The sequence below is a fragment of the Myodes glareolus genome, chromosome 13 (assembly GCF_982192425.1).
Source record: "Myodes glareolus chromosome 13, mMyoGla1.1, whole genome shotgun sequence".
Taxonomy (NCBI): domain Eukaryota; kingdom Metazoa; phylum Chordata; class Mammalia; order Rodentia; family Cricetidae; genus Myodes; species Myodes glareolus.
In genome coordinates, this window is record NC_142038.1 from 65,040,569 (window position 1) to 65,055,795 (window position 15,227).

Sequence of the window (15,227 nt, forward strand, 5' to 3'; positions counted from 1 at the left end):
ACATGCTTTTAAAATATCTTTAAAAATAGTAACATGAAATAGTGAAAATATTAATGATATTAAAATAATGGAAAATTGTAGGCAACAAAGTGAGATGTAAAATTTGATGGTGAACTTTATAAAATCTGAAATATTACTGCTATATGATATTGCATGTGATCTCCAAGCTAATAACTGAACTTGAGCTATTTTTTGAGCTTTAAAGGTATTTGGTATGTGTAGAGATTTTGTTAATTATAATGAATCTTTAGTACAATTAAATGATTTAGACGAGCTTAAGAAACACCCCCTTTTCCATTGATGCTTGATTCATGTTAAAATTTTGGTCAGTGAAAATATAAAATTTTTAAAAGGTGTGAAGACTTGGCTTAGGATCCTAGCATTAGACTTAGGGAAATCCTGAGAGTAAGAAATAAGTTATTAGCCAAACTATGCAGCCCCAGTAAGAAGAGAGCCTTAGAAAGAATAACATTTTTCTGGTTACTTTTCTAAAAATCTTTTTACCGTCATGTCTGAAATTGTTACCTTTACTCTTTGTGGTTTATATTGACTTCTAAGAACTCACTAATCTGAAAACAAAGTATGTATCATCTCATTCTATTGATCTTTAATCAAAATTCTCTTGGAACCAGAGAGCAGGCTCAAGGCTTTACAGGGCACACTGCTCTTGTACAGGACCCTAGCTCAGTTCTCAGCACTTACCTCAGGCACATCACAACCACTGAAGTCCACCACCAGGGGTTTTAATCTACTCCTCTGATAGGCAAGCTACCACACATGTGTAACGAATATACACATGCATGCACACACACAATTTGTAAATCAAGCCACATCTTAAAAATTCTAAAAATACAAATTTCTAAATAAGAATACTGTTTTAATGTCAAGAAAGCCCAAGGTATTTGTAATTGTTTTAAAACTTTCTGTTCTGGGTCTGAACGGGCATGTGATCAAACCGGACTATCAGAATGTTGCTGACAATGAGGACGTACTGAGAAGCCAATGATAATGACACTGGATTTTGATTCTACTGCATGTACTGGCTTTTTGGGAGCCTAGTCTGTTTGGCTGCACACCTTCCTAGGATGGGGGGGGGGGGACTTGGACTTCCCACAAGGCAGGGCACCCTGATTTCTCTTAGAACTGGAGAGTGAGGGGGAGGGGAAGTGAGGGGAGTGGGAGGGAAATGGAAGGATAAGAGGAGGTGGAAATTTTATATAAATAAATTAATTAAAATAAATAAATAAATAAAACTTTCTATTAATTTAAGTATAAATACTACTGGATAATAAAATTTCTTATAACATTCTACTATTATTAGGATAGCCATGTAAATGACATTTAACATTCCACACAAATGCTTTAGCAAATTTTATTTAACTTTTAATGCATGTATTTTTTACAAACTGATACTGTCTTCTTTGTTATGTATGTGTAGGACTTCTACCACTACAGATGTTAAAGAAGATTTGGGCGTCACTGCCCCAGAGAAAGATGTCCGCCCAGAAAAAGCAAGGGGTAAGTTTGCTTTTCATACTTAAAGATATATAAATATTTTTGGTCATTGACCTTTTATTTAATACAGTTCTAAAATCCACAATTATTATTTTATGAGTTTGTGGGATGTTGTGTAAAGAAAAGAGCCTACGGAATCATTCTGAGAAACATGCCCCGCACTAGTAGTTACCACTAATGAATTCTATACCCACCGCTGGCCTGAGGTTTTGGTGAGTAGTGATACTTGTCCATAGCTCAAGGAGCCAGTTAAAGTTGAGAAACATTAAAAAAAAACTTTCAGCAGTGATCAAGGTAGTGTTTGTCTGTTTCTCCAGTGGGGCAGCTATTATCCTGCTGGGATGTGTCCAATAAAACTGAGAAAGTTAATTCTTAAGTTTCCTTTTAACTTACGTTCAAATATAAGTAGCTGTGGTACAGTGGCTTTCATATGATCAGAATTTACCACAATCTAACACAAAAGTTGAAATTTTAAATATTGGCTTAAAGTTATTATTAATATTATTTCAACATATATGAATATATGCTTGGGATTATATTAAGTGTCTCTTCTTTGCCTGACACAAAAATTTACAAATGTCTTCACAAGAGCAAAACTGATGGACTCAGGACATTTCATTAAAAGAACAAATGTTTTGTTTTTTCCAAACCATCGTTCATTCTAAGGCTCTATTTTGACCAATTTTTATTTAATTATTTCTGTATTAATGACTATAGAGAAGAAGAAAGCTTCAATGTTTATATGTCATGAATATGGGAAAACAAATCAACTCATTAGTGACCACAGTCACCATAAAAGTACCTAGCATAACATTCATCAGAAGCATGCACATATGAGACTAGACACACGGTGAGGCCAGGAGGGTAGTGGATGTCTGAAAGTGTTTATGTTAAAAGGTGCAAGTCTCTGTTTACACATACTAAGTGAGTTGGTCTGGGAATACAATTAGGTTTGTATGAAACTGGATCAAAGGCACTGCAAATTATTTACTTATTTAATATTTATTTGCATGCTGTTAAAGAAAGTAAAAGGTAATTTGTGAAATCAGAATAATTTTGGTAGAACACATGTAACTCCAGTAAACTAAAGTGTTGTAGTTATCAGTGACAGGGGTATCTTTGTGCACTGTAGAGTAAAGACTTAGGGAGATTTTGATCATGGAGAGAGTCACATATTATCAACGTCCCATGAATGTTTTCTTTAAAAATTCATTTAATAACATACCCAGGATGAAAGTAAACAATAGGTTCAAAAAGACCCGATAAAGCTGTAGACCAGAGAAAGTTAGTTTTCTCCATGAAAATTAATTCTTTAAAGGATACATGTCAATGTCTTTGACAAGTTTCCTAGAATAGGAGAGATGATGCAGCAACCCAGTTTATTTTCAGAACCATTATGTGGCCATTTATAAAACTGCCGTCTAGCAGGGGAAAATAATCATTGTCTTTATTTTCCAAAGAGAAAAAGGATTTCTCCATCAGCTTCTTCTTTGGTGCTGTCACACTGGCTTACCTCCTGTCTCTGCTTCACGGTGTCCTTTCCTCTCTTGGTGCTGTGCTTAAATATTCTTGTCATGTCACATGTTGGTGAAATTCAGCCATTACAGCTACAAATGCCAGCAAAATAGGAATCTCATCTATCTTCCTTACCTTGTTCTTTCTAGAGAAAAGTATATTATTGTGGTCGGATAAAATAAGCTTTGTACACAATTTGTTCTCCGAAAGATGAATGAATACCTCTGGAAATATTTTGTTAACATGAAGCCATGTTATTCCAGAGTTGTGAACCAGGGATCAATAGCATCGTCTCTCATTAACAGAGTTAATTAAGGAATTAATTAATAGAATTTGGAAATTTCTGATGAATTCTTGCCAAGGGTAGGTAGAGAAGTTATTATTTGATGAAGCTGAAGACTGTCAATGCCTTCTTTTCCAGGAACTGAGTAATCTTTGTGTTGATTTAATTGCTCATTGTGATTTGTGTGCATAAAGACTAGGAGAAAACACAGCCACAATTTAAAAATGGAACAGCTCTGGTGGTGGTTTTCCTTCTGATCCAGAGATTCTCTTGAAGATACTGGTTGAGCCTTTCCACTTAATTTTTATAAGTGTTCACAGAAAATTCTGTCCCCAAAGAATATGGCACCAACTTTGTATTATTCCCATGCTTAGGTTACATACTTTTAAGTCTCCCTTGTTTGCTTTCAGGCAAATCTCTTATTTTGTAGCTCAGACTGTCTCCTGAACCTACAGGAATCTTGCAATATCAGCCTCTTGTGTGCTGATATTACAGGCTTGTGCCATCATACCTGGCTCTGCTTGACATTAAAAATGGTCTTTTAAAAATAAATTAACTTTTCTAAAGTTCCTCTCTCAAAGACATAAATATTTGGAAGGCTACTTAAAATGAGACTGGTATTCTGTCACATTGCCTATGGGCTGATTGATTAACATGAATTTGTGTTCCTATTTTAAGATAAGAAGTGTCCAGAGCTGAAAAAGAAAATGGAGACATTGTTATCGGAGGCCATTCACCTCATTAAAAGTCTGGAAACAGACAGGGCAGAAGCGGAACAAGCTTTAAGACAACAAAAATCAAGAAAGAAAAGGATTAGCATGAAAATTGACTGTTGGTCCATTTGGAAGCTCCAAGAACTCCCCATAGCTGTGCAGAAAGGTAATAAAAGGGTTTTGACTCTATAGGGGAGCAGACAGGGTGACCCATTGATCTGAATAAACAATTTACTATTATGTGTTGCTTATAAACTAGGACTGTTTGAAATACAGTATTAAAGATTTAATGAGTCCAGACACAAATGTGCTGTGCTGTGCTGTGCTGTGCTGTGCTGTGCTATGCAAACCTTGACTGTGGGCTTTTAAGTTTGTTGAAACACCATTCATTAACGTACCTTGGAGATAGGTCAAGATTTGATATATTTTTTACTTAACATTATGGTAGTGTTTGTTATTAAAATTCAGTTATTAAAGCTGACTGACCAATCGATATCATTAGCCACTTTTTGCAATCTAGGAAAATTCAGATTTCCTAAAGACATGTTGGGAATGATACTCACTTACTTTTGAGAACTTAGAAATGAATTCAGTTTGAAAGGAACTCCTAGCAGGAAGGCAACCTTAACATGTTTGCAAGTGTAACTTGGGTAATAACTGCTTAAGAAAAATATTGCTCACCCAGGTGGTGATGGCACATGCCTTTAAACCCAGCATTCAGGAGGTAGAGTCAGGTGGATCTCTGTGAGTTCAAGGCCAGCCTGGTATACAAGAGCTAGTTCCAGGACAGGCACAAAAGTTGCACAGAGAAACACTGCCTCGTAAAACCAAAAAGGAAAAAGAAAAGGAAGGAAGGAAGGAAGGAAGGAAGGAAGGAAGGAAGGAAGGAAGGAAGGAAGGAAGGAAGGAAGGAGAAAGATGCTGTTCCTTAGAGCATACACGGAGAGTGGTAGGGTGGAATATCACAACCTAAAGATGCTGGCTGCTGTTTTGGCTTTCTCCAAACCCCGTGTCATCAAAAACTTCCTCACCAGAGGTTCCTCAGACACTAGAGACTTCTTATTGTATCCTTAGGTAAATTTATGAGTTAAGGAGTCTTTGATTTGAAGTCACTTTTTAAAAAATAATAAACTCATACAATCCATCACTTGAATAGGAAATTCTTAAGAAATGTCATTTGTCATTGTTCTGGGATAAAAAACATGGACTTAAAGTATATATGTCATGGTGAACAAATGAATAACCTTGGATCATAATACCAAATCTTCTAAAACTATCATCTCCAAAGTAGATAAATGCATACTAGGGAGTTGCAAGAAAATATTATAATCTAAATAGTCCTTTGTGTAATTCTTTCTTGGATGGAATTTACAACATTAATGGCCTACTAATGGATTACTGTGCTGAAAATGCATGATTTGCTAGGGAGTTGCAAGAAAATATTATAATCTAAATAGTCCTTTGTGTAATTCTTTCTTGGATGGAATTTACAACATTAATGGCCTACTAATGGATTACTGTGCTGAAAATGCATGATTTGTAAGTATAATGAGAAAATGACAGGGTCAGAATAGGTGCCTTGGACTCTTTGTATTCACATTTACCGATCATCTACAGCTTTCCGAAATGTCATTCCTCATTAGCAGTGGTAGAAAAAGTAGTGTTGAGAGCTGATATATTGAATGTTACTCTGATTAGCTTAAAAGTCATTTATAAGATCATTTAGATGCTATAGTTTTGAGCCTTTTTGGAATCATCTTTAGGGAGTTGTAGAAATAAAAAGAATACAAGTGGAAACTAATAATTGTAATAAATTCTTGTGATGGGTAATAACATGATTTGGACTACACTTTAATCAATATTATTGAAGGTCTATTTAAAATTAAAGTATGTATTTACTTGCTTCCTTTTATTTAAGAAGTCATGCATTATATTGTGCTTACAGTATATTTTAAACTTCTTGCTATATGCTTCTTAAGGCATTTCTGTGTGAAAAATATTTCCACGAATCAATTGACTTTATATGAATATAATTAAGACATAATCATTAAACATTATTAATCTGTTTATAAAATACAGTTATGTATTTTTCTGGTTTTGATTCACATAGTATCTTGTATAATAAATTTTGAAAACCTTCTAATCTTTTTAACAGTTGTAAGTAGGATGTTTTTCAGAACAAACATTTTATAAAATTAGAAACCCCATCTGTTGTTTTCCCAGATCTCTTCCAGGTTCTCCTCTAGTCTACTCTCCTTTTCCCTTCAGCACGTGTGCTGTCTAGAATCCCTGAAAGCTAATTCGCAATGGCTGTTCTAAAGACATTTCTGTGATCTGGCTTTCCTTTGGGTCAGCCAATGAGAATCCACACAGGATATCATGAAGAGGTCATTGAAGAGAACGGAGCAAGAATATTGGTAGCTCTGGTCCCTTCCTTTCTGTCAGCTCACAAATTAGTTTCAACGCCCCCCAGAAAATGCAACTCCTTTTACCTGGTATCTAGTGTTGTCTAAGAAAGCCTTTAGCTTTTTCTATCAAAAAGAGATAAACAGAAATACCTTGCAGCATAGATCAGGTGTTATATGATCCCATAAACTATAAATTGGGTTGTATAGCTTTGTTCTCTTGTAAAATAAAGTGACACATACATTTTATCATACACCCAGCCATTTGGAGGCACAAATGAGGGCCCCAGGCTCCCCTGGTGCTCTGAGTATCTCCTCTTACCAGCTCCGTTTTTCACATGTCTGTGCCTGTGAAGCCACAGCTGCTTCCCTATGACTATTCACAGAAGAGGAAGAAATGTCAGACCTTAGAATGAGCATGTTTGACATTATGTGACACATTTTGCAGAGTGGGCATGCTCCCCTAGATGTGAGAACTACAGGCAACTTCCCACAGTGAGAATGTTGAAAGCATCCCCTTGAAGGATAGATGGGCGAGGCACATGTGTACAGTTACAAAGGGGAAGGGACACACTCAGAGGATGGCAGGTATGAATGTGAGACAAATCAGCACAATGGAAAACATATAATTTAGAAGATAGAGAACGTAAAATGATGAACTAAAAAGACAACAGCAGAATGCCTAGAGCATGCACGGGTCTGCAACAAGTCCCTTGCATACATATATTGACTTCAGTTTAGTGTTTTATAGTATTCTTGAGTTTGCGAAAAAATGGGCCTCTGATTGGTGTGTGTTTGTTTGACTTTTCTAATTCCGATGTGACAGTTTTTGTTTTATCTTATTTGCTTATATTGAATTATTTTTATTATTATTTCTTTAAAACCTGTTTTCTAATAAGAGACAGAAAGGGAGTGGATTTGGGTGGGGAGGAGGTGGAAAGAAACTGGGAAGTTTAGAGGAATCAGAGAGCATGATCAGGATATATTATGTGAGAAAAATCTATTTTCAATTAAAGGAAAAAATAAAATAAAATTTTAATAATTAAAAGAAATGGAGACATGAAACTCTAACTAAATAAAGCAAAACCAACTTCTTCTTCTTCTTCTTCTTCTTCTTCTTCTTCTTCTTCTTCTTCTTCTTCTTCTTCTTCTTCTTCTTTTTCTTCTTCTTCTTTCTCCTCCTCCTCCTCCTCCTTCTCCTCCTCCTCCTTCTTCTCCTCCTCCTCCTCCTCCTTCTCCTCCTCCTCCTTCTTCTCCTCCTCCTCCTTCTTCTTCCCTCCTCCCCCTCCTCCTTCCCCTCCACCCCTCCGCCTCCTCCCCTTCCTCCTTCCCCACCCCTTCCCCCTCTTCTTCTTCTTCTTCCTGTTCTTCTTTCTTTTCCCATTTTTCTTCCTTCTTCCTTTTCCTCCTCTTCTTCTCCTCCTTCTCCTGATTATCCATATCCAGCTTGTGACTCTGGTTATTGATAATGAAAATACTCAGAACATAAGTTTGAGATTAATATTTAACTAACTGTGAATGGTTATAGAAAGAGGAGTATCAGTACATGAAGAAAAAAATAAAATGAAATATGTCTCTAGACATTATTAGAAAGACCTTGACTCAGTACTTAGAAAGACTTCAACATGAAATATGCATGGTTATAAAGGCTAGCACTGTTTTTATAAATGTAATTGAAAATGTCCAGGAAACCAAAGAAAAGGAAGAAAGAACAGAGACCACAACTGATTAAGAAAACACTTTAAACTATACAACAAAGTCAGGAAGAATCAGTATAAATATTAAAAAATACAGAGCTAACTCATGAAATGAAGGCACAATTCTAAACAAAGTTATCAACAAACTTCATGGGAAAATTTTATTTTAAATTATTTAAAGAATAATTATTATTCCAACGATGCAAGATGGCTTTTGTATTCAGAAGTTGTAGTGGGAAGAATCCAGGAGACCTCTTAGCTAATTTGTTTGTAATTGTTTAAGTTCATATTAGATATATAAGTAATTAGGAGTGATTTCAACGTCTAAAATTTCAAACATTTTTATTAAAACAGTTGGTGTTTATCTTTTTTTCAAATTTAGAGATTTTTTCATTGCTATTTTCTGCCTATGGGCCTTGCTTGATGCCAGGGTTGGAGGCATCTGTACCCAGTGGAGGCTACCTGGCTTCTCTCTGACTCCGCCTTCTTTCTCGTCCTCTATCTGTTTGAAACTCCTGCCTTGCCCTACTCTGTGCTGCAATAGGCCCAAAGCTCTTCTTTATTCACTAATGATATTCATAGCATACCGAGGGAAATTCCATATCATATAATTATCATTTTGCTTATTGTAATAAATTGGATTTATATCAAAGATTATAAATTATAATAAAGTATGCTTTAATCCTTTTGGTGATGAGTGAAGGAAGCAACATGTTTTACAATTAAATACTTAAATAAAATTCACAGATGAATAATTTCTAAAGCTCAAGTGGATCCTGCGTATAAACAAACATTACTTTCTGGGCTGTGTACTGCCACCTCTGAACTTTGTGTTGCTCTCACCATCTGCCTCCAGAACACGAGCACTTTTCCAAAGATATCGCAGAGCTGAACAACCATATTGAAGACACAGCCCAAATGTTGGAGCATCTGAAGAAGCAAAAGGAGAAGCTGGAACAAGCCAATGCCAAGATCCAAAAGGACATTGACTACATGAATCACCACGCTCCTCTGCTGGAGTCAAAACGGAAGCAGGAACTAGACGCTCTAAGAGATCGCTACCACAAAAAGTTTGAGGTGACTGAATGTGTGTATACTCTCTTGGTTACCCCAAAGTATTTCAACTCTAAGAAATTAATGTCTCTTCTAAGATTGACCTGCCATTTAGTTCTCTAATAACCTTCTCAGTTGTAATTTATTGATATTCATTTAAACATCTTAGCCAATTAACGATAAACCAAACATGATTAATAATATTCATTTGACTCATTAAATTAAAGTGTTTCAAAAAACACCTCTTTTATTTTTAAATCATTGTTTGAACTGAGTGAGAAAGTAAGTAAAACATATCAGTAATTTAATCATTGATAAAATTATAAATGTAATGGGGCTTCAAGTGCTTAAATGACCTCAATCTCATTGTGGAATTCTTCTATAGAAGAAATAACTATTTGCATCTGTTCCACAAGTAATAAATTTACCTCATATTAGTGTTAAATCTTTATAAAGTAAATTTAAAAGTCCTTGAATGTTTCCCATGTTTAATACACATCATCCTCTTTATTTCATCACCAAAACTAATATTAATTTCATCTAATTCATAAGGAAAATGTAACCAATGTTTTAAAATTATGTTACATATTTTGAATTATAAAATACTATCATACATTGGCTATGTAAGTTTCTGAATCTCCCCTTTTAAGGTAACTGTTTTATTTTTGAACTTTTATGTTTAGTTATGTGCATGTGTAAGTCTGCTAATCTGTAGGTGTACCATGTGCATTCAAGTATGTGTGGTGGCTAAAAGGGAGTGTCAGCTCTCCAGAGGTACAGGCAGTTGTGAGCCACTGCGTCTGGTCCTTGGGACCAAACCAGGCTTCTCTGCAGTAATTTCTCTCTACCACTGGACCATCTCCCAAACCCCTTACATTGTTTTAATGTTATCAAACAACTTGTCATAGATATAAGTTTAGTTTAGTTAGTTATGTATTCCATCACATAGATATCAAACAAATTTATTATTTAATGTTCTCTCTTTTTATTTCTCTATGCCATCTGAGATTTTCCTAATATTTATTGATAAAAGTGAAATTTGGCTACACGCAATAATATCACACCAGTGCTTTTCTTTCAGTATGCATGTGAACTTTCCTCGGCTGTATGCCTAGCCTTTATTGTGTAGTAGGTGAGGTCCACGTTCTGCTTCACTAACTAAAGCTCCAATGTTCTCCAGAGTTCCTCTGACAACTTTTCTGGAACCATGGTTATGCTGCAGGCTCATTTTCCCACCCTGGAGAATACTGCTCCATCCTAATTATCTTCTCCAATTTGAAAATCAATGTATCAGCCAGTGACTTCTCCTTTACTGGTCTGCTTTTTCCTCCACTAGAAAGAAAGTTGGATTTACTGGTTGGAATTCTAAGAAAGCTCTTTGACAGAGACTAACTCATTCAAAAAAATCATCTCTCACCATTTCTAAGTAGGCTGGCTAGTTTTATGTCAACGTGACACAAGCTGGAGTTATTTGAAAGGAAGAAACCTCAATTGAGAAAATGCCTCCATGACATCCAGCTGTAATACATTTTCTTAATTAGTGATTAATGAGGCAGGGTCCAGCCCATGGTGGGTGGTGTCATCAGTATATTGGTGGTTTTAGGTTCTACAAGAAAGAAGGCTGAGCAAGCCATTGGGGACAAGTCAGTAAGCAGTACCATTCCACAGTGTCTGCATCAACTCTTGCCTCCGGGTGCCTGCCCTGTATCAGTCCTTGTCCTGATATCCTTCAGTAACAAACAACATTATGGAAGTGTAAGCCAAACAAGCCCTTTCCTCCCCAACATGCTTTGGTCATGGTGTTTCTTTACATCAACAGAAAGCCTCAGACACTAAGCTTCCCTGCTACCTAAATATGGTGACTGCAGTTTATCACAAGAGGCAGTCTCTGGTATGAAGCCAGAAAAAAAGACACTGAACTGAAAGCCAGAAGGAGATTGGGACTCCAGTTCCAAAAAGAAAAAAAGTAAATCCAGCCTTGTTCCAGCAATTCTATTTGACCTTGTCTCAATCCTAAATAACATGGTGCAGGATTGCTCAACAATCTTAGCTTTGGTATTGTCTGTGTTTGTTTAAACCAGTGTCTATTTGGCAAGTTAATATTTTTCTCTGTCATTGGCCTTGGGAATTACTGTGGAATGCTCAAACAGTGTTGTCAGACAGCTGGAAGAGTAGACTCAGGAGGAACTCACTGCAACAGACAAAGAAAACAGAGGACTTGGTGTGTAGATCCTATCACATACACTGTGACTGCTCTGCATCAACATGGGAGGGTTTATTAAAAGCCTTTGGCTTAGTCAAGAAGAACTTTTAACTTAGAGGATTCTCAGTGAAACATATTATCTTTCACCATCCAATCAGTTCAAGTTCTGGACAGCATCAGGTTCGACCTCCATTGAGTAAAACAGAATTCTGGAACTTAAGTATTTTGACGGCTCATTTCCCTTGAGCAACCTGTGATGCCACACTGTACATTTTGGACTTCTGTAGCCCATGAGTCATTTCTTTAATCTAAATCCATCTTTGTGGGCCTCTGTATCTCCTGTTGGACTGTTTCCTAAAGAATCCTGGGTAACATAGCCACCTTTGTGGAAGCATTGGGATCTGTCACTTCTATCTTGTTGCTCCCCTTGCTGTGTGTTGAATTACTCAACCGGAACATCATCAACTGCCTTTAACTTGCTTGCTAATTCTGTCATTTCAGTGGGAAAGCAAGTGAGTCTGTCCCTCTCAGTTTCTACAAAGGGAGCCAGGAACTGTGATGAGTCTGTATTCTGGCTGCACAGCACCAGGGAAAAATTTTCCCAGAATTCATTTGAGGCAATGCTAGACAGGGTTATATATATCATGCAGCCATAGTAAGAAAACCCACAGTGACACAGCAAAAGAAAAGTGGTAATTTGAAAGAAGAAAATACATCTTCCATTTATGAACTGAGCATAACTGACAAAATTTAGGAATGAAAAACAGAATTATGAGCACTGCCGGCACCAAATACCTCCTCAGAGAGAAGCAGAAACACACAGAGCTGTAGGCAACAGGCAGAAGAGCTTTTCAGAGTGTAGCCTCTGGAATGGGACTTCATCATCGATTTAAATCCCTACTTAAGTATTCAGGTCTTGCATAATTTTTATAAACATTGGTGGCCTTGCATTCTTTGTACTTTATAAGAATAAAAACTTTATAAGAATCCATAACCATATGCTTAATGTGTACCTGAATTAGATAAAAAGGATCAATATGGAGCCTACCATAATGCCATGAAAATAACATCCTTAAGGAAATTCTTAGCTGTATATATTTGCATGGAAAAAGAAAGCCCTAGATTGACAGGGAGTACTAAGAGGTAGACTGCACCAAAACCCCCATCCAGCCATGAAAGCTGTAAGTCCCGCTCTGCCCCCTAAGCCTCCTATCCCTTCCCGCCCACCACAAACTCAGTAGAACTCTGCAACAAGCCAGCCACTACACAGAGAGGACTAAGAGGTAGGCAGCTCCAATATCCCCATCCCATTCATTGGACCCTACAAGCTACAAGTCCCACTTTAGTCCCAAACCCTCCTGGGACTAAACACAACCTCAGTGGAACTCTAAAACACAGCCTGCTACTACACAGAGGACCAAGGGATGAGTGATTATGCACCCTATGGAACATCCAAATCTCTAGGTCCTCCTATAATGGGAGTAAAAGTCCAGGCCCCACCCCCACCTGCCTTGGCTTCTCAAGCAAGGCAGAGGACAAGTTTCCTGTAGGTAGGCTACTCCAATACCCCTATCCCATCCACTGGACTCTGAAAGTTACAAGTCCCACTCTACCCACAAAACCTCCTGTCCCACCCACCCACCCCCCACAACCTCAGAGGAACGCTGAAACACAAGCCGCAACTACACAGAGAGAAGCAAGAGATGATCTCTGAAGCACAAGCTGTGACTGCACAGAGTGGACCAAGAGAACAGGCCAAGAGAAATCTCAGTGCTTCCCTGTGATACAAAGAGTAACAGTACATGAGAAGACCAAGAACAGTTCCCAAAGACAAAAACTGCCCACCGCAAGGATTGGACTAAGAGGCAAAGACACTGCCAGCACCAATAGAAGAAAGAGATGGGTAGGTGCCAATGCAAGAATTCATCTAACAACCTAAAAAGCAATGTGGTAACACCAGAACCCAGTGGTCACCCAACAGGAAGACTTGATCACCCTAACCTTGAAGAAGTAGAAGAAAACAATTTCAAACATAACTGTATGAGGATGATGGAGGCCTTTAAAGAGAAAATGAAAATTTCTCTTAAAGAAATGGAGGAACTATTGTCTGCAAGGTCCTTGGCCCAGGACAGTTCCTGCTCCTACACTGAGGCTATCCACCCCGAGGGTTGAGTGTGTGCCCACCCAGCCAAAAGGTTCCCAGAAGGAGTGCAGGGCACCTCCAGCTCCTGCTGCAGGGGCTTCTTTGTTCCACACGACCCTGCCCCACCCCCAAGTTGGCCCTTTTTTCTGTGGGGTACTTGGACTTCCAGCAGAAGGACACTTTATACTCATAACAGGAACAATTCATCAGGAGGAAGTCTCAATCCTGAATATCTATGTTCCTAATATAAAAGCACCCACATATGTGAAAGAAACATTACTAGAACTCAAGGAATACATCAAAACCCACACTCTAATAGTAGGAGATTTCAACACTCCTCTATCACCAATGGACAGGTCAATCAGACAGAAATCTAACAGAGAAATAAGAGAATTAATGGATGTAATGAATCAAATGAACGTAACAGACATCTATAGAACATTCCACCCAAATAGGAAAGAATATACCTTCTTCTCAGCATCTCATGGAACCTTCTCGAAAACTGATCACATACTCAGTAACAAAGCAAACTTCCACAGATACAAAAAAATATTAGTAATCACCTGTGTCTTGTCGGATCACCACGGAATAAAGTTAGAATTCAATAACAATTCGAATACCAGAAAGCCTACAAACGTGTGGAAGTTGAACAGTCAACTACTGAATCATCCTTGGGTCAAGGAAGAAATAAAGAAAGAAATTAAAGTCTTCCTTGAATTCAATGAAAATAAAGACACAACATACTCAAACCTATGGGACACTATGAAAGCAGTGCTAAGAGGAGAGTTCATAGTTATAAGTGTCCACATTAAAAAAAAAAGGAGAAAGCTCACATTAGAGACTTAATAGCACAGCTGAAAGCTCTAGAGAAAAAAAACAGACTCACCCAGGAGGTGTAGAAACCAGGAAATAATCAAACTGAGGGCTGAAATCAACAAAATAGAAACACAGAAAACAATCTAAAGAATCAATGAAATAAAAAGCTGGTTCTTGGAGGAAATCAACAAGATTAACAAGCCCCTATCTAAACTAATCAAAAGGCAGAGAGATAACATGCAAATTAACAAGATCAGAAATGAAAGGGGGGCATAACCACAGACACAGAGGAAATTCAGAGAATCATTAGATCTTACTACAAAAGCTTGTATGTCACAAAATTGGAAAATGTGAAAGAAATGGACATTTTTAAGGTAAGTACCATATACCAAAAATTAAATCAAGACCATAGACCTGTAAGTCGCAAGGAATTAGAAGCTCTCATCAAAAACCTCCCTACCAAAAAGAGCCCTGGACAAGAGGGTTTCAATGCAGAATTCTATCAGAACTTCCAAGAAGAAGTTTCACAGACTAGAAACAGAAGAGTCATTGCCAAACTCCTTTTATGAAGCGAGAGTTACCCTGATACCAAAATCAGACAAAGACTCCACGAAGAAAGAGAATTACAGACCAATCTCACTCATGGACATTGACACAAAAATTCTCAATAAAATACTGGCAAAACAAATCCAAGAACACATCAAAAAATATACATTATAACCAAGTAGGCTTCATCCCAGAGATGCAGGGCTGGTTCAACATATGAAAATCTATCAATGTAATCCATCATATAAATAAACTGAAAGAAAAAACCATATGATCATTTCATTAGATGCTGAAAAAGCATTTGACAAAATTCAACACCCATTTATGATAAAGGTGTT

At 37.3% G+C, this 15,227-nt stretch overlaps 1 protein-coding gene across 1 annotated transcript in view; it reads left to right on the plus strand.

The window, feature by feature from the left end:
• Ccdc178 (coiled-coil domain containing 178) overlaps nucleotides 1-15,227 on the plus strand; it is a 362,700-nt gene that overhangs the window by 53,362 nt on the left and 294,111 nt on the right. The window contains exons 8-10 of the mRNA XM_048442360.3: nucleotides 1,439-1,518; nucleotides 3,992-4,192; nucleotides 8,985-9,205. Coding sequence (XP_048298317.3) covers nucleotides 1,439-1,518; nucleotides 3,992-4,192; nucleotides 8,985-9,205 — 502 coding nt within the window. The remainder of the gene's footprint in view (nucleotides 1-1,438; nucleotides 1,519-3,991; nucleotides 4,193-8,984; nucleotides 9,206-15,227) is intronic.